Source organism: Parasteatoda tepidariorum, chromosome 4 (genome assembly GCF_043381705.1).
Source record: "Parasteatoda tepidariorum isolate YZ-2023 chromosome 4, CAS_Ptep_4.0, whole genome shotgun sequence".
Taxonomy (NCBI): Eukaryota; Metazoa; Arthropoda; class Arachnida; order Araneae; family Theridiidae; genus Parasteatoda; species Parasteatoda tepidariorum.
In genome coordinates this window covers 36,857,554-36,877,794 of record NC_092207.1, presented here as the reverse complement: position 1 = coordinate 36,877,794, position 20,241 = coordinate 36,857,554, and the positions used below count along the sequence as shown (strand labels likewise).

General features: G+C 27.5%; 1 protein-coding gene across 4 annotated transcripts; it reads right to left on the bottom strand.

Annotated features, from left to right (window-relative positions):
* Positions 1–1,761: 1,761 nt before the first annotated feature.
* Positions 1,762–20,223, bottom strand: LOC107453249 (histidine--tRNA ligase). 4 transcript variants are annotated; one of them, XM_043054900.2, is made up of 14 exons: positions 19,827–19,978; positions 19,170–19,313; positions 16,344–16,535; positions 14,458–14,679; positions 13,052–13,159; positions 12,027–12,125; positions 11,809–11,902; positions 11,601–11,728; positions 9,087–9,159; positions 7,822–7,994; positions 5,992–6,108; positions 5,253–5,399; positions 4,436–4,579; positions 1,762–2,899 (listed from the first exon to the last, which is right to left on the bottom strand). In XM_043054900.2, exons 2-13 carry the CDS (start codon positions 19,266–19,268, stop codon positions 4,478–4,480), a joined length of 1,554 nt encoding a protein of 517 aa, XP_042910834.1. In that variant the 5' UTR covers positions 19,269–19,313; positions 19,827–19,978; the 3' UTR covers positions 1,762–2,899; positions 4,436–4,477. The 4 variants fall into 4 exon arrangements, with proteins under 4 accessions (XP_042910834.1, XP_015925491.2, XP_042910835.1 ...); XM_016070005.4 differs by lacking the exon at positions 19,170–19,313 and having other exon boundaries at positions 19,827–20,197; XM_043054901.2 differs by lacking the exon at positions 4,436–4,579 and having other exon boundaries at positions 19,827–20,010.
* Between the last annotated feature and the right edge of the window lie 18 nt (positions 20,224–20,241).

The following is a 20,241-nucleotide window of genomic DNA, read 5'->3' as shown; positions in this document are numbered from 1 at the left end:
CTTTATAGCTTAACAAAAAAAGCAATTACTGCCGATAGTTTAATATTATAAACTTCAGATTGATAAATGAAGATCTCAACTACCGAAAAAAATGTAATGATATACATTATTTTTCATATAATCTATTTAATATTTTTATATATATTACATTCTTTATATAGTCAGGCGAAAAACTAATAAACTAGGTGGACCGTATAAATTCCCGTTTGGGAATTATTATTTTCGTAAGTATTAAAAAAAACAACTTTAGGTTGAACTATATAAGCCTGAAGTGTAAAATGTAACATCTTAGGCTGATAAATTAATACTTCTAAAAATACATACTTGAGGTTACAAAAAATAACCTTTCCAAGTGTCAAAAAATACACGAGGTTGATTTATAATAACCAGAAGTGTAAAATGGCACACACACCTTAAGTAGATAAATAAATACATCAACAACTATATAAATCTATACTTGAGGTTGAAAAATAATAACCTAAAGTAGGACATCAAACACCTCACGTTCATAAAAATCAAGCTATCCAACGGTCGAAAAATACATTTGAGGTTGATTAATAATAACCTGAAGTATAAAATGGTTAATGATAGGTTGATAAATAAAAACTCTACAAGCACAAAATTAGATACCTGAGGTCGAACATAATACACCTCAAGTAAGTAAAAAATTACCTATCCAAATGTCAAAAAATACACCTGAGGAAGATTTATAATAACCTGAAGTGTTAAATGAAACACCTTAGGTTGATAAATACTTCCACAAGTGTTAAAAATTTACTTCAGGTCAATAAGTAATAACCTGAGGTTGAAAATTAAACACTTTAAAGTGGTAAATATCTACCTCTCCACAGATGTAAAAATAAACACCTCAGGTTGATGCATATAAACCTCTGGAAACCTCATTTGCGCCCTGTTCAACCTAAAGACGTATTTAAATAACAATCTCCTTTATACCTCGATTTTTTTGTAAGGGTCAGGCGTTAAAATACTAAGATTTTTAAGGGAAAATATTTATTTTTAAAACAAAAGTATATTTTATATTCAAGGAAGTAAAATCAGAATTGCGTGACACAGCAGTGTAAAATAAAATCTCGATAATAAACAAAATTTTTTCTTCAAGTTAATTTTATTATTATTTTTGTTACTTTTTATGTAGATCTTAATATGCTTAATAGTTTATTTTGAAACTATTTGAATAGATTCTCCAAGTTATTTCAAAAACGTATATTTTCATTTTATGAATTTTGTAACAATTATTATATCTTTTATTATGATACAAACCTCCTCTTTTAATATTCAAATATTAAATTACTTTTAATATTAAAATATTAAGATTTTTATGGGAAAATATTTATTTTGAAAAAAAAAAGCATATTTTATATTCAAGGAAATAAAATCATAATTGCATAACACAGCAGTTATTCATAAGCAGTTGTGCATAACACAGCACAGAAGTTATTCAGGATATTCACTTTTTTATATTGCGAACTGTATATTAAATTGATGTATTGCTTATGAGAAACATTCACCTACATTCAAATGTATTTAGCATATAATTTTTCAGACACCTGAGCAATTAGACGGGGGAAAAAAACCAAACTTAAAACTACTCAGCTTTTTTAAAATAAGAACCAAATTTAAAACAAGCAATGTTTGAATATTAAAAAAATTAGGTGCAGTAAAGCATTTCAAACTATGTTTGAATGCTAGAAAAATCAGCTTCGCTAAGTAATGTAAACACAGAAAGAAATAGTCAAACACTTTTTACAAATGCATTTTTTATTATTTCTATATGTTGGTACAGATAAAATACAGATGCTTTTAAGAATGTTCATACAATTTGACAATAAGAAAAGCTATTTTAAAATAAATGAAAGCTACAAAATTTTTATTTTTGGTCATTTTGTAAAAGAAAGTCAAAAGAGTACTTAAACATAATCTTTGGTAAAGATTTGTACACCTAAATCAGGGTTTCAATAGAATGAATTCACCTAAATCAGAGAATGAATAAAAAAAAAAAGTAGGAAGTAAAATTAGGGTTTAAATAAAATATTTTGTCGGCAATTGTTTTTGGCTCATTAACATAAAATAGATTTGCATACAGACACCTAATATAAAAAGTAATAATTTAAAACACTCAAATATTTTTTTTTAAAAAATGAGGCACATAAAAGTAAATTTGTTGATTTTATTTTTGCGATAGAAATAATTCGTAATTAGTAAAAAAATTCAAAACTTAAAAAAAAATACAGTGATGAAGCTGCAGTACAAAAATAAAAGTTTTACAATGCTGTATAAATTAAAATGTATATTTTTGCTTTATTTAATTCAAATAGAAGTACAAATGGTTATTTGCACAAATTTCATTTCCATTGAATATTATTTTAAAGTTCTAAGAAATATACATAAATTCTCTGCATAAAATCTTTGAAAAAAATCATACATTAAAACTTTTTATTTAGTAACTTTAATGATGTAACTTTTATTTAGTAACTTTTTAACTATTTAATTTATATTGTAGAATTAACAGACGTTTTTCAAAAAATTTAATAGAAACATAACATTTGGACATTACCATAGCAGTTTTAAAATTGTTACAAAAAATTAAAATTCACAACATAAAATTTAATTAGACCAAGGAACATTTAGGCACATAATAAAATTTGTTTCCCTTTTATAATTATATACACATCATTAAAATAGAAAGTATAAATAAATAATAAATACGAATGATAGATTATTTTCGATCAGTGAGTCACTTGAAAAATAACTTTCACAAGCCATTCATGGAGAAGCACTTTATTGCCTTAGTTAAGAAGTTCCGCATTATGATTAGTTAAGTTGATGTGAATCTCCTTTTCTTTAGAAAATCAACCAGCTCAGATTGGGCAATTTCCAGCTAAGTAAAAAGTTAACAAACAAAATCTATTAGTCAGAACTAAAATTTCATATATGAAATGATTTGGCTGAAATAAATAGTTATAGAAGAATATTAAAAAGAAAACAAAATATTGACCCCATTAACTGTTGTGTTGATATTAAATTTAGGTCAAAAGAAAGGATCTGGAAATAGAGCTCTAGACTAGCGGTCACTAGTTGCGAACATTGGCGTAGGTAATGGCTACCAAAAAATCAAACCCTAGTCACTAAAATTGGTGACTATGTGACAGACCTAATTTAAAGCAATAAAATATGATCAATTTGCTCTGATCACTTCGTAAATCAATGCCCTGTTCAAAGCCAGAAGTGAACAAAGCAATTACAATGTTTTATGATAGGGTTTTACAAAAAGATGAAATCAAGTCCTGCTATTAAAAGTAATAACCTTTTAATGGATTTGAGTAGCGATGATTCCATGGTTAATTTATAGTATTGTCACTCGTCTTTTTTTTTGTGAAGTAATACAACAGATTTTTACACAGTTTTAAAACACCCCATTCGATTATATTTTAAAGTCATGTGGCCTATTCGATTCTTTTTTTTTAGCAATTGCACTGCTACTTATTGCTGTAAATTTTTAAGATTTTTTTTTTCAATACCATTATATCTCACAAATTATATCTGCATAAATTTCAAATAAATTTGATATTTAATTAAATTCAATTTATAATTATTAGGCAATCCTTAACAATCTTATGATGGAAACTTAAAGATTTTCAAATAAAGTGAAATTATGTGTAAAAATTTTACTACATAATCTCAATAGATTTTGATTTCCTTGAGCAAGTTTTACAAGAAAATTTTTTCAAGACAATTACAAGAAAAATTATTGAATAGAAAAATTGGTTTTATAATGCACAACATAATTTTTTTTTTTTTTTTACTTACTTGGGGAACACGTCTCTTTTTTAAAAAAATAAAAAGATTTAGTCTTGAGAAATTTTGCAACTTTTACCCCTGTTTGCCACACAGAGAGTTTTTGCACAGCAAAGGGTTGCAATAATTCTAATCAACTGATTCTAATCACTGATTCATTTCAATAATTTTTTGAATAAATCTATTTTATCATCATTAAATTTGCTTTTATTCTATAAAAACTCAAATTCAGCCTTAAAAAAAGCATAATTTAATTTCTAATGCAAATTTTAAGGTAAAGGACACTGAAAACTGAAAGTACATATTTATTGCATTAAATTTAAGTTGCTAACAAGCAATTAAAACATTTTAGATTAATTCCTTACAACAAGCAACAAAGACTTGTCTTAGATTCATTACGCATATTGTGACAAATTAAAAAAAATTTTTTTTTTTTTAAAAAATTCCTTAACATAATTCCTTATAAAAAAAATGATTTTAATAAAAATTGATTTAAATCAAATAAATTCTTTCAAATGAAATAAATCTATTTTTTGCCAAAAGAATTTATTAAATCAATAATCTAATGCTGTGCGTACACTTCTCTGAAAGTGGTTAGCAAATGAGCAAAAGTGGATACCATTTTTTGTCTCTGGTAGCAAGTGGCAACTATTTGTAATTACTAGTCTAGAGTTCTATTCGGATAGTATCCATCCGGATAATTCACTGATATCCATCTCCTTTTCAGTAGAAAATCAACCAGCCCAGAATCAGCAATTTCCAGCTAAGTGAAAAGTTTATAAATAAAACCCATAAGTCAGAATATATTTGCAAATTAAATGTTTCAGGTGAAATTATAAGTTATGAAAGAATATTAAAAAGAAAAAAAATATCGAACTCATTCACTGTTGATACCAAACCTAAGTTAAAGGGAGAGTCTGGTAGCTTTCCCTCAAGACATATCAGTTTTTATTGATCTTTAAAAACATAGGCAGTATGAAATAACATCAGAACATATGTTGTCTACTCTGCACACAAACACAAGTGAAAGCATACATAAATACCAATAATTAGTATCTTGTTCAAACGCAATATCTAGTAATGGAAAAAATATAATTGGAGTCAAATAAGTATTGTTTTTATACTCTTAAGTCGGGTCAAAAACTAAAGCTCCTTTAAGTCAAAACCTTAACTGAAAAGATAATGCTGATTAATGAAGTAGAAAATGTACTAATAAGAAATTGATTTAAATGTTATATGTAATTAAGCTAGTAAACAATGATTTAATAGAGAAAATGTATAGCATAATAGCTATAGGAAGAATATGTGTGGAGTCAGTCTAATTAAATAGAGTAAATCTTTTTTATTTATCTCTTCTGTGTGAGAGACTATATGTGTTTCAAATTTTTTTCTAGTTCAATTGATCTTGAATTATTCAACTGTAACAAAAAACCTACCTCCTCCCTTGATTCAACAAATCTAATCTTTACAACAGAGTTTTGAATTTCTGATTCACCAAGTATCACAGCAATAGGAATGCCACGAGCTTCACAATATTGAAGTTGATCTAAAAGCTTTGGATTTAATTTGTATGATTGTTCGGCCTAGAAGAAAACAATATAAAACAAATTAAAACTTCCTTCAAAGAATGTTGTCATAAAACAGAAAACTGTTAATGGACAATTTATGGTCGAGCGCATATTACCTATTAAATGTTACTTTATACAAGAAAGCAAGGGAAAAAAATTAACATAAGCAGATACATTTAAGAAAATAAAGTCACATGAGTTTTATTGCAAGAAAAGTACTGAATAAAAAAAAAGTTGTTCTAGGGTGAAAGCACTGTAAAATGTCTCAACTTGTTTATAAATGTAACAAATTTTATAACATACAAAATATAAAAATTAGTAATTAAAAAATTCCTGAGGCTAGCTATTAATTTTAAAATTTTATAAATCAGTTTAAATTTCATTTTCAAACATATTAAACTTAGAGCATGCTTTAATAGAATAATTGAGATAAGGAATGAAATTCATGGTTAAATTATTATTTTTTTTTTAAATAATTTTACTTGAAACATAAAATATCTACTCTTTTTCTGCAAACAAACATATGCAGCTTTAACTGGGATATAAATATCATCTTCAGTTAAATTCTTATCTAGGATGTTTAATGACAAAATAAAACAGAACTTACTTTTATTCCAGCATCCCATAGCTCTCGACAAAGCTTCATTCTATGATGAGCCAATTTCTTTTGAGCTGTGGCAACATAAACCTCTGTTTCTGTGCTTCGTATTTTCTTACCACTTGCCTGCAAGGCAAAAACAAATAATTTATTATTCATATTTACTTTGATTATAATGAGACTTAATATTTCCTGCCCCCCAAACTATTATCTAGGTAACAAACTAACAAAGCATACATGATTTTTGCCTTCTGTAACTAAAAGAGAAACTGAAGAATCAAGTTAAAAAAATATCTAATAAAATCATTGTACTAGCAATGAATCTATGATGGAAAAAATGTATTATGACTACGGCTTATGATTTAAATAAGGATATCATGAATACACAACTCAACCCCCTAGTTACTTCCGACAGGGTCCGATAATGGTGGTCAGAGGATTCAGGATCACTGTTATTTGACTCAGACCATAATAAAATAAATTATTAGCGATCCCTTGAAACTGCCATTGATGTAGAGATGTTATGCTGTTTTAGCTCTTTGATTTATGGTTCTGTGCTTTTTCACAAAATAGTATTCTTCAACAAATTTTTTTATATTATAGAGTTTTCGATAATTAAAGATTATAAGTAACCTTCTTATACATGGAGTTGTGCAAGTCTTTTTTTTTTTTTTTTTTTTACTAACATGCAATTTGTCAGAGAATTCTGTTTTCTGCTTTAGTTGCATAGATATCTTGTTAATTAGAATTTCGATAAAAAGGGGGTTTCATCGGTGGTGTAATTTAGGCACTAATTTAAAACATGACTAAAAGTTGTCACCAAGCTTGTCTTCTTTCGATCAAACATGACATTAAAACTTCATTCTTTAGACCATGATGTGATGACAGGGTGCGAAGCCAAATCTCTCAACAAAAAATAAGCACCTTTAAAGTACTTTTTAAGCACTCAAAAACTACTTTAAACACTATATACATTAGCATGCAAAATAATTTTCTAAGACTCTATATGATCATGATAAAGTAACTAGTTTTTGACAAAGAACTCTTTTCTTGATTATATTAGCAACCATAAAAATATAAAGATTTTTCGGTTCGATTTCAGAGGGTCGAAAATGAAGCCTGAAATTGAGAATCACATAGGACACAGCTCAGTAGTCACTCCCAAGTATTTCATCAAAAATGCAACGTGATTGGTGCTATTATACGTTACGGACCTACGGCACGCCGAAATGGATTGTGGTTGAATTAATTGCAAAAAGTTGAAAAGAACAATATGAAAACCACGCTTTTGCTTTTTACACAGCTAAAATCAAAATGGTAAAGAAAAAGCTCTTTCAAAAAGGGAAAATTATGCACTTCTTATACAGCACCTTTAAGAACTTTTTAAAAACGCTACGCACCATGAATAAAAAACTAAAGATAACAAGCTTTATTCAGATATTTATAACTAATTGGCTTCCAATTACACTTAAAATTATCAAATTTTCCCTGTCTTGCATATTCTCTGTTTTGTATTTTTTCATTCATGGTCATATTAAGAACATCAAATAGAGATTTGTAAACTGACCAGTGAAAATGTGTATAAAATTTTGATATCTCTTAGTTACTTGTCCTTTGATCCAGTGACTAAATTTTCTTAATCTCAACTTAATCTGAAAGGTGGTTTGGTATACTTGAATACAACCTTTTAAAATATTTCACAGATGTATTTTGTAACTTTCGAACCAAAGTGTATTTCTCCTTATACCTAACAGTTTCAAAGTTTTTCAGATACCTTATATGGTAGATACAAAGAACAATGGAGATAATTTTTAAACATTATAAAAAAGTCAGCAGTACCGATAGCTTAGCTTCCATAAGTGCAAAAATACGTTCGATTCCTATGCTCATTCCAACACATGGAACATTCTTATTCTTTGAATCAAACATGCCAACTAGTTCATCATATCTACCACCACCAGCTATGCTACCAAGACTGACAGGCTCATTGTTTTCATCCAACACCGTCTGACCTATGTTTGGAAAATAAAAAAATAAAAAAACAAGTAAAAATTTTTTTTTATGCAGTTTCAAATAAATTAGATTAAACATATCAAATGCTATTTTCAATATTTCAAATAACAATAAATTATACTTTATTGAGCAGAAGTAAAAAGTGAGCGATAACTTACTTACTGAGATTTGTTGCTCTCTGTTGAAGATAACTTTTACTGTCATAATTAAGCTTTTACAGTCATTTGTTGCATTTATTATCATTTAAAAATAATTCATTCTAATGGCATATTAATTTTTAAATTTACTCCTTTACTTGATTATTTAATAATGTAGAAAGAGCAAGTAGTTGTTGACTTAATTTTCAAGTGATAATATAAAGACATCTGCATAACTTAATTTTTTAATCTATCTATTTGCTAAGAGTTAAAGATTTTTCCTACAACTATAAAAATGCTCATTGATTTACAGTGATAATAAATCACCATACTGATCTACCCAAAAATCAAACTAAGGATAGGGACAAGGAATGTTAGGACAATGTTCTAAGTTGGAAAAACAAAGCAGACCCAACATGAATAGCACTGACTTGGGCCCATGATGGAAAGAGGAAAACCAAATCTAACCTGGTAAGAAATGATCTTGAAAGAAAGAAATGCTTTCAGATGGCAGAGCTGAGGGAGTGCCGGGATAAGCAGCTCATAGTATAATGCATCACACGAGCATAAAGAGAATTAAGTAAAGTCAATAAATCATGAAAGATATTGACATTTATGTGAGCGAGTGTGGGAGATATTTAACCAGCAGGGATGAAACTAGGGACTTTTAAGTCAATAGTTAGTTGCTCTGAGCAGCACAGTAAAGAATATACACCCATACATTGGCCATAGAAATAAGAAAGCTTCTATATATTAATGATTTAACATTTGTTGTTTGAAAAAAATCAAATATATATTAATAAATTATTAAATGGTACAGATTAAAAAAACACAAAGAAATAATTATAAGTTCAGCAACATATTAGCAAAATGTTTTTTATCTGCACAAAATCATCTTTTAGTTTTTTAGTAAAATTGTAAAATTCTCCAAATGCATTGATGAAAATTTCTTACCAATCAAAACAGCTTCAAATATTATTCCTGTATAGTAATCAAGTCCTCTAGCAAGGCTAAGATCAAAAGAAATCTGAAAGTAGGCACAGATAAGTCATTAAATTAATTCAATAAAAAGTTTATTCATATAATTTTTTTACAATTTCGAAATAATATCATTGACAGTGGAAAAGTTAGAAATATGAGTATGACAATAATCAAAATAATGACAGCAATGAAAGGAAATTTGTTTTCAATTTCTCCACTATAAATAAGACTGATAATGGGACAAAAACTGCAATGACATCAGTCATAAATATGTTCAATTTGTCCATAACAAGATATGTAAAATTGAGCTCAAGTCAGAATCACATGATTAATACATACTTAAGTTAGGAAAATATTTTGTTATGTATTTATTTTATTTATAGTAAGCAAACTGATAAATGGAAAGCATAAAATAAAGTAATTTTAACATATATTTATCATAAACATTATGAATAAAATATATTTTTTTGTCATGAAGCATCTATATTAAACAGACATAATAAGAGCTGTAATTATAATATACAACTATTTTTACCTAAACATAATAAATAAAAAAATTTCTTTAATTTAAATTCCATTTTCTCGCATCTTGGACAAAATATATAATCTTCCTGACAGAATCTTTTTTGAGCATCAATAACTTACTGTATGTTACCAAGCATTGTTATACTTATAACACAAACGTAAAATATCAGTTTCAAAATGTAATGTTATTGCAGATTGATTTATAAGAAATAGAGAAAAATACTTTTTAGAGCTGTTCAAAGTAAAAAACAATTTCCTAGGAATAAGAAGTCCAATTTTACTGTTTGAATTTATAATATTAACAAATTCTAAAAAAAAAACTATAAAATTGTTGAAATGAGAAGGAGGAAATCTCTAGATATAACATTTATACTCAAAAACTAACAAGTTTTATTTTTCAAAATAAAACTTTTAAGTTCAGATACAATTTTATGTTCAAATATTAATAAACCTTTAACTTTACTTACCACTTAATACATTTTTTATAAAATGTTACAAAATAATTATTGGTTTGAAAATAAAAATTAGTACTTAGAAAACAAAAAATTAGAGTTAAAAATTCTTAAGTTTAATATATAAATTACAATTTTAATATATATCTTATTTCAATATATGAATAAATTTTATGATTAAGTATGTAAAAATACAATTTGTGTTAAAAATGCTTATTAATACCTTTAGCATACTATTTAAGAACTGTTTTCAGCACTCGTACTTAACAACATTTGGTAGAAAATTAGTATGCTCTTTTGTAACATGAATACAACGTGTGTGACTTGTAGTATACAGTAATATATTATTTGATTAGGATATTTCAAAAGTTTTTTTTATTAATTATAAAATTAAGGTCAACAGAACTCCTTCATATAAAACATACAAGCAAACAATAGTTGTTTTGATTTCTTTAGAAATTCATTAAAATTATCTTTCTTTTCAATGCTTTCATTTTTTTTCACTGATTAAAAAAATATATAGAAATGATTATTTAAACTATATTGTAATTATAGAATGTTTAAATTTTAATTTAATACTTGATATTTCGTTAATAAACAATTTCTTCCATTTAATGAAGTTGGATTGGAAATAACCTATGTCTTCAGGAAAGGTTTACTCTTAGGAAGAAACTTATAATCCCAGGCTTATTAGCAGGACCACAGATATACACAACTATTTACTATGTACTAATAGATCAGGTAATTCCTAATCCAAAAGTATAACAAATGAACATATACAAAGCAAAAATCAGTTCCCAATGAAAGAGTTCAGAGTCCGGCTATGTCAACTTCTTACATACTAACATTTAAAAACACATAGCCAAAGCAGTACTCAAGGAAGGGAAGGCAAAGATTGTCCCAGGGTTTAGAAATGCAGAGGACTTGTTTAAAATTTTGTACAAAAAGCTTGTGTCTCTAAAGCATTTTTTAAAAAGAAAACTGTAGAGAATTCCCATATATATCTATAAGGATTAAAATTTCAAATAAAGCCTTTTCGAAAATTCCACAAAACACGAAAATAAAAACTGAGTTTTGACGAAGAAACGAGAAATAAATTTTGTTCTAGGACATGATAAATCTGTGTTCAGACTTGCATATCACTAAAAACAATATTAACAAGAAAGAAGAAAAAAAAGAAAGAATGACGAGGATCTTCATGCTAAAGAAAGTGAAACTCATTCCTAAAATAAAACCACAGCTGATTAATCAACATGCTATTGCAAAGAACAAGAGGCGAATAAAAAATTTAAAAAAAAACCTAATGAAAACATAGTGCAATTTAGAAGTAACTACAATAACACAGATCTTTACAAAAAGAAAACACATTTTAAAAGATCTTGATAAAAAAGTTTGTGACATTTTGACCATGTGGGTCACAAATGACAAAAAATAGTGATTTAACAATAAAAATATATTGTTATCAACAAAGAAAGGAGAATGATTAGCTTCAATTCCATAAACAATTTACCTTATCTAGGACACCATAAAGTTCACAATAGGTGAAAAACAATTTCATTGATTCAAGACCTTGAACAGCAGATTTGTTTTTAGAAAGCTCTTCATGGCTGAGCAATTCATCTATGAGATCAGCTCCTCCTGTGAAAATATTACAGCCATATCAATATAAAAGAAAAAAAAGTTATTTAAATGCAAATTAATTCTATGAATAAAATTACCATGTTTTCTAACAAATTCACCAATTTTATCAGCCACACTTTCATCCAAGTGTTTTTCATTCACCATTTCTGATTTTACTTCATCCCATGGTGACTATAAAATAAAAAACCTTTTTATAAGAAAAAACCTTTTCTTAAAACAAATTCTTAGTAGTGAAATTCACAATTTATTGTTGTTGTTGTTGATTTAAGTGAATTTAAAATTAAGATTTCATTACCTTGTCTAGTTTATCAACAGAAGAACAGATAGTTCGGAATTTATCAACAGGAACACCACAACAAGCAAACATCCCATCAAGTATATTCCTGTGATTAACCTGAAAAATAGAGTAACTTACATTGTGCAACATCCAATATAAATCACAAGCTATTAAAAGTCTCTGAGTTCGCTTTGATATGTTTTTTTTTGTGTGTGTGTATGTGAATGCCTGATTTCTCCTTATTAGTGACTAAAAGTGGAAGTGCGGCCTAGGCGATGATAATCACATAGGCGTGGGAGCGGCATGTACAATGGTGCTACCTTCAGAGTTCCCACTCAATTTCAGAAAAAAAATTACCTGACTTTTCTAGGTATACCAGGTAAATTTCAATGAAAATTGAGACCATATTTTCATCAGAAAACTTTGATTCCCTTATTTGTAATGTGAAATATTAGATTTTCCATGTAAAAAAATATTAAATGAGAACATTTCAATTTGACTAAAATGTGAAATTTTTACAACAGATAATTGTAATAGATGTTAGAATTATTTAACTAGAATCTCGATAACTGATTACTGTTACTGGCAATTTTAAGACTGGTTATTTTCCAGGTATAATATAGGAATATTCCAGGTTTTTGAAAAAAATTACAACTTTTCCTGATTTTTGGAGTTAAAATAAAATTCCCTGACAATTCAAGGTTTTCCCTGACCTTTCAACTGATATTTACTGTAGTAGTTGGAGTCATCTAAAGAAAACAATAACAGCTAAAATATAAAATATTTTTAAAATTATTTTATTTAATTTGAGCATAAAAATTATAATTTAAAATTAAGTGGAAAATATTAAAGCAAGCAGAATTCAGTACAAATATCTTTAGAAATTGAATGCAGAAAATAAAATAGATTATAGGAAGTTTTATACAATTGGATTTTAGAGAAAGATGAGGTATATGTAAAGCAATAGAAGAAAGAAAAAACTAAAATAAAAATAATTGTGGCACAAAAAATTTGAACGAAGGAAGAAAAAAAAGAAGAAAAACCTTGATCATGAAATCTCCAATATCCAAATCAGTTAGAATTTCTTTCATAATTCGAACACATTCTGCATCAGGTACCATTTCACTGTATACCCCAGCAATATCAAAATCCTGAAATGAGATGGAGAAAGAAAAATTCTATGATAATAAACATACATGTTTCATATAAGAGAGGTAAATCATAACTGATTGATATGTTAATATGTAACAATTATCCCAAAGGCAACATTTTTGACAAAAAAAAAGTTTTCGTAAATGTCAAAAATTTGCTCCAGTTGTCACAATGAAATTTAAGTTTTAAATTCTTACAACACAAATTAGATTTGTTTTAATATATCTTTGAAGGAAAAATAGCTTGAATTATAAATAAATTCTTATTTCAGAACTATCAAGAATTTAAACACAATGGCAAAATCCAACAAAAGCATATTTTATAATTTTGTTTATAACCTATATTTCTACAGCCAGATTTTGTAACAATTCTTTTTAAGTAATACACAAAGAATGAAAATTCAGCAGTAAACTATCAACATAAAATTAACTTACTTGTTATGCCTTATTAAACATAGAGTGTGCTTAAAAATAAAATAAAAAAATAATAAATGAGTTAATAGCTGGTTTTGGTTAGTTAGAGACAGGTCTTAATCTTTTAGAGAAAAAAAAAACCACAGCTGAATACAATAATTTTCTGAACTGGTTGCCATGTTGCACAGATTTTTCCACAAACAAAATCAATTTGTTTAACATAAAAAAGAAAGAGCTTTTTTAAGTCATTATAAATATAATTCAAGTTATTTCAATATAATTCAAGTTGCAGAACAGTTAGATAACTGATTTGGACACAAAGCAATCTAATTGTTATTAAAAAAACTGTCTTCTATAAATAAATATCAACTCAATCATAAAATAGAAATTTTAACCAACAAGATTTAAAATAAATACATTTTGTTTCACAATAGACTATTTGCAATACTCACTTATTTTTAAAAATCAAATAAAAAATTATCTATACTAGGGAGTGCAAATAAAGATTTATGTAAAGGAAGAAAAAAAAGAGACATTCAAGATTCAACCGAACAGTATGAAAACTGATTTGAAGAAAAAAGGGATTAATGTCACCAAATACTAGTTTCTTTGAAGATGCTTCAAAAAAGGTAGTTTTTAACAAAAGACAAACACCTTTAAGTCTCATTTGAAAAATAACTCAGTTTTCAATGATTTTAAATCCTTCTTTGATTGCTCAGTGTTCCAAACTTTTCCCTTCTGACTCAAACGTTAATTTGCAACCTCTAATGTAAATATTTTTTGACTAAAAGTTATACAAATATTCCTCACATACATTAAGGGTGTTCAATACTAAATACAATATGATAAGTAAGAAAATCTACATTATTTCAAAACAAACTTACACATTGATAAAATTCTCGATACCTTCCTTTAGTCATAGATGGGGCATCTCTTCTGTACACTTTACCTATGTGATACCTCTTGAAATTTGTTATTTTATTCATTGCTAAGTATCTGGCAAAAGGTACAGTCAAATCATATCTCAAAGACACTATTTCTCCTCCCTGATTAGCTAAATCATAAATTAATTTACTGTCCTCTCCATACTTCCCAGTTAAAACATCCTGAAAAGTAAAAAAATTTTTTTTAATGACTTGAAACAGCAACATGACTTTTCAAAAGAGTTACAACAAAATTATTTATTAATTCACAAAATGTATAATAATTTAGGAAATTACACTAAATTGTTGCAAATTACTGCAAATTTTTTGTTGTATTTATACAAATGTGGTCATGGGGTTTCAAATTTGAAATTAGTTATGCTATTAAAGCTACAGATTTTCAAAATGACATTTTTAGTCTATTTTTTGACAAATTGGACATACATATACTTTAGAGGATTGCGTAAATATTGTGGCAAATTTCTAGAGGAGTTGTGGCACACAATCAGGATTAAAAGTTATAGGAACCCATGTTCAGAAATGTTGTCGTACACGGCCAGGAATGCTTCTGTATTGTGACTTATTTAGAAGCGCAGAAGAAACAGTTCATAATAGGGAAGCACTGCTAAACTCACATAATGACATTTTGGGCATGGGTTCTTACGTCATTTCTATCATGATGATGTTCCTTAATTCCCCTAGAAGTTTATCACAACATTTACGTGACCCCCTGTTATATAAAACATTTTTAAACTTGTACATTTCAACAAAAAATAAACTAAAAATGTCATTAATAAAAATGCAGCTTGGAGATTTGATTAGATTTGAAACCGGCGATACGAAAGTATCTAAGATTTGTTAAAAAATCTCATATAGCGAGGAAAAAAGTTATTCTCTAGTATTATCTAAACAACATTTTATAAAATACAGATGTAGCATATTGTTAAAGCAAAAAATAAAAATAAATAAAAAAATAAAATAAAGAATGGAAAATTAATTATATTATAGAAATTGTGCTTCATTCACTATGTTTTTTGCGTTACAAATTATACCCTATTTTTCTTGAGTAACATATTGTATTACAGCTGTAACAGCCAGTTTTAACAGCCATTTAAATTTGCAAATAGTATTACATTGATAAAAATTGCATCGCCTGAAAAGACATGAAATATATTTGATTTCTCTCAAGACTTAAGAGAATACATAACTAGGAGTTTTTGAACATAATTAGTGGCTTGAAAAATAGAACAAGCTTGTTAAATCTGGTTGATTGCGAAAACCAAAGCAAGATCACTACAAAATTTTTTTAAATAAGAAACAACTCAATTTAATTGTTTCTAGATTCGTTATTGATAATTGAAAAAACATTTCTTCTATGTTGATTACTTAGCTTTATAAAATTTTCGCCCATAAATTACATTATCTAAGAATTTTATTATTTTTAATTTAACTTGTAAAAAGAATTTAGTGCCTAGAATAATGATGTTTCTATAACAATTACTACCTATAATTGCTATCAATATGTCTATCTAAACACATAGGCAGATAGCCCTTCAATGATCAAATCTGCTGTGCCTAAAGCCCTTCATTCAAAAAGGTTGTGTACCCCTATCTACAATAAAGTTACAGAAGATCCAACAGGACAGTCACTATGAAAACTAATATTTTTAATTGTTCGTATAGCAATTGTTTGTATAATATTTGCATTTGTTTGTATAATATAATAATAAACTGAGATGTAATTTCAATATCCATCATGAATAATTAAAATATTGAAACCAATGTAAATACATTGAATTATAGAAAAATGCTTCCATGTTAAAACATTCACAAGCAGCAATACATACTTTTAGTTCAAAAATTGGAGTATCTATTGTTTCAGCTCCATGTCTTTTAAAACAATCAATTATTTTCTTAAAAGATTTTTCTTTGACAGCCATTTCAATGGGGCCATAATCTCTGGTCCCTTTTGCTGTTTTGAGGACAAATTTTTGTTGATCTTCAGCTTCTTGTTCATTTTTAGGAGCCTTTTTCTTAGACTAGAAGAAAATAAATATAACAATAAGTTTTACTGTCAATTTTAATATACCAATTCTTAAAGTAATTCATCAAACTTTAACTACTTTAAAGAGTTATTAACCTTATAATACTACTTTACAACACAGTTCTATTTTTTCATATGATACTAACCCCATGTGGATTAAACAAGTTACATATATTACGTACTTCTAGTAAAGTCAACTTAACAAACCAGAAAGACTGTTTTAAGAGAAATTAATATGAAATGCATAAATTACATGAGAAGAAAGTCATAAAAAAGATATGTTAAATGAGGAAGGCCTAATACCCACATTTCGTACAGGGAAAAAATGTAAATAACTAATAATTTAGATTACGCAAAGCTAATAAGATACTAAAACAGTTTAAAAAATTTAAAACCATTTATTTTTCTTTAAAAAATGTACTTGTTTACTATTATGATGAATTCATATTTTAATATACATAAAAAAAATAAAAAAACATGTTTCCAGTATTATTATATACAACATATATATACCCACAACTTTTTGGATTAAGACAAATTTTGTGCAGGTTTTGCAACCTCATTAAAAATTCTAGCTAAGTATGATAAGGTACATTTGCCTCATTTAACTAAATAAAAAATCAAGCCCGTTTACAGTCGTAGATGATACGAAATTAGCATAATTAATAAATTGAATGAAACTGCCATTATTACATAAAATAAATTTTTATGACACAATAAATACATTTATTGTGTCATTTATTTATTGTGTACTGTTTTTTGCTCTAATATTTAGAACTGAATGAAATAAATTTAGAAGGTGCGTTAAAACAAACAACAGTCCACCTCTGCTGTAAGAGAACTCCATATTTTTTTTGTTGTGGTATGAAATACATGATAGCAGTTTGATTGGAGCAAACTAGTTTAGAACATTAAATACATTACATTTTATAAAAAAGTAATAAGCATAAAAAGAAAATAAAGGCACATGTCTTTAATGTATTTTATGGGTACTTCAATACGTTCTAATATTTATACCTATCACTACAAAAATATAATATTTAAGGTTTTTATCATACACCCCACTTCAAACCACAGATAAAATTATCAATATCTGTCAGATTTCTAAACAATGCTTAAAAATTATTAGGGATATCTCTATATTGTGATCTCTCATGCCAACTACAATCGCTAAATGGATTTTAAACTCACATGTTTTGTAAAGGTTTGCCTGAGGATAGCGAGATGATTGCCTTCTGTAATTAGTAGTTATAAGTTTCTCACGGGCTACTATCCAAAAGCTGCCAAGACTTGGGGATTATTCTGTTCACAGATCACGCTACGAAAATCCTCCCGAAAAATTTCTTTTGACAGTTTGTTGAATAAAATACAATCAGTGAAAAGAAAGTGGACCATACTTACACAAGCGTGCATTTTTAATAATTAAATTAATGAAAATGATTGGGATATTTTAATATTGGGATCTGTAGCATCAACTACAATTGCCACACTGTAAAATGGATTTTAAACTTGCAAATTTAAAAAAATAATAATGTACAGGTTTGCTCGGGATCGCTTTGAGGAGCTATACCCTTCGAAATGGGCCCCTTCTGCGATGTTTTTATCTTAGTTTCTTGCAGGTAGCTGCCAGGAAGTGACCAAGACTTTAATCTGCAGCAGATAACGATACGGAAATCTTTCCAAAATTATTTATTATAGCAGATCTGCACAACCTTTTACAATAGCAGGTCATATAAACTAAAAAAATGCTATGTTGAGGGTCAATATGAGCAACATAAAACTATAATTATAAAAAATTAAGGTGTATTTAGATCTAAATTGAAAGCAACATAAATATATTGTAATATTTAAAATTTGCAGAATATTAAATTTCTGTGCAAGCACTGAAATTATAGCTATAAATAAATCTTCTAAAAAGAAATTATAACAGTTAAGTGCAGAGTTATTTTAAAACAATAAATAAATGAAAAATCAGGATGATCAATAAAAAAATTTTTTGGGGGCAAATTAACTTCCTAATACAGCAGCACTTTTTTTTCCAAGGCTAAAAAAAAATTTCTTTTTCTTATTTTTATTAAAAATATTTAATATATTTTGATATTTAAAACCGTTCAGAGGCTTTGAAGCCAGTTTTGGCTCAGGGGCCAAAAGTTGTGCATCCCTGAATAACAATAAATATATTATACTTTTTCCGGGGACATTTTCGTATTGTGATCTGTCACGCCAACTACAATCGCCAAGATGCCAAATTGATTTTAAACTTTCAAATTTAAAAAGAACAAACATGCAGATGTTTGCTCGGGGGTGGCAAAAGAAGTTATAAAGAACGAAAATATTTTAATATAAAGAAATACTATCTATGCAGGTGGAGATTTCCATATCATGATCTGTGGCAGAATTTTTGCCAAGTCTTGCAACTTCCAGGCAGCGGCCCGCAAGAAACTAAAAAAAAACATCACAGGAAGGAACCAACTAGAAAAAAATAACTCATAGTCACTCCCGGGCAAACATCTAAACATTTGCAAGTTTAAAATCTATTTGGCATCTTGGCGATTGTAGTTGGCGCTACAGATCATGATACAAAAATTTACCCCTTTTTCTAGTTTAAAATAGCATATACATCAAGTACCTCTAAATTTTGAGACATCAAGCGACAATATGTGAGTGATGGGAGAGTCTGTTTATACAATGATGATAACAAAACTGGAACTTTACACAAAATCTTCATATTAAAGGAAATACTATGCGAACCCAACCAATCCTTTCACATGATCTATGAATTAGAAAATGAACCTTTCAGGGCCATAATTTAAATCAGAAAAATAAAACATTCACATATAATTATTGAATTCATTTAGATAACTTGAAAACTACTAAACGTACCAACAAAATCAGCGTAATATTAACGACATACGACTTTACATCAAATTAATAAAATTAAAATTAAGGTTTACATTTCTCTTAAAACGATGTTAATGTTCTCCATAAATTAAAAAATAAATAAACACTGAATCTAACCATTGTCTTAATTTTCAACCAATCTGTACATAATAATTGTTTTGACTTAATTTCAAAATTAGTGAATAAAACGACCTTTATTTTCCAAAGTTAAATTTAAACAAATTTGTTGTAGCATATTTGAAGACAAAGTCGGAAAATAATACGTTAATTTATATGCATAAAGCTTAAGATGGGATATGATGATTTCAGCTTATATATATCAAATACACGTGTTACTAACATGCACAAGATTTTCTAGAGTTAGAAAGTTAAAATAATGATTTACCTTTTGCTTTGCAGGGATTTCTCCATTTGAAACTGAAGTCATTTTTAATAAATATGAAGATAATTTTACTTAAAATTCTCTTTAGTTGTAATACTGAAACCAAAATAAACACTCGTCGGCCTACTAAACAAACTTGCCACGCAAAACCACCACTGCCACGCTCCACTCACGAAACACCAATCCCGAAAATTGTCTCTCTTTCCAGATCATTAAATAAAGGAGTCAATTTTTACTTACAAGTTCTACTTTTTTGATACTTAGTCATAGAAATTAATGGCACAAGAATCTTTTCTCTTTTTTTAAAAAGAAAAGGTTATGGCTTTCGTCTGCTACAAAACCAGTTTGCGTAATTGCTTTGCTACTATGGCAACAACGACGCTATATTTATATTTATTTACACATGCATGTCGGCCTG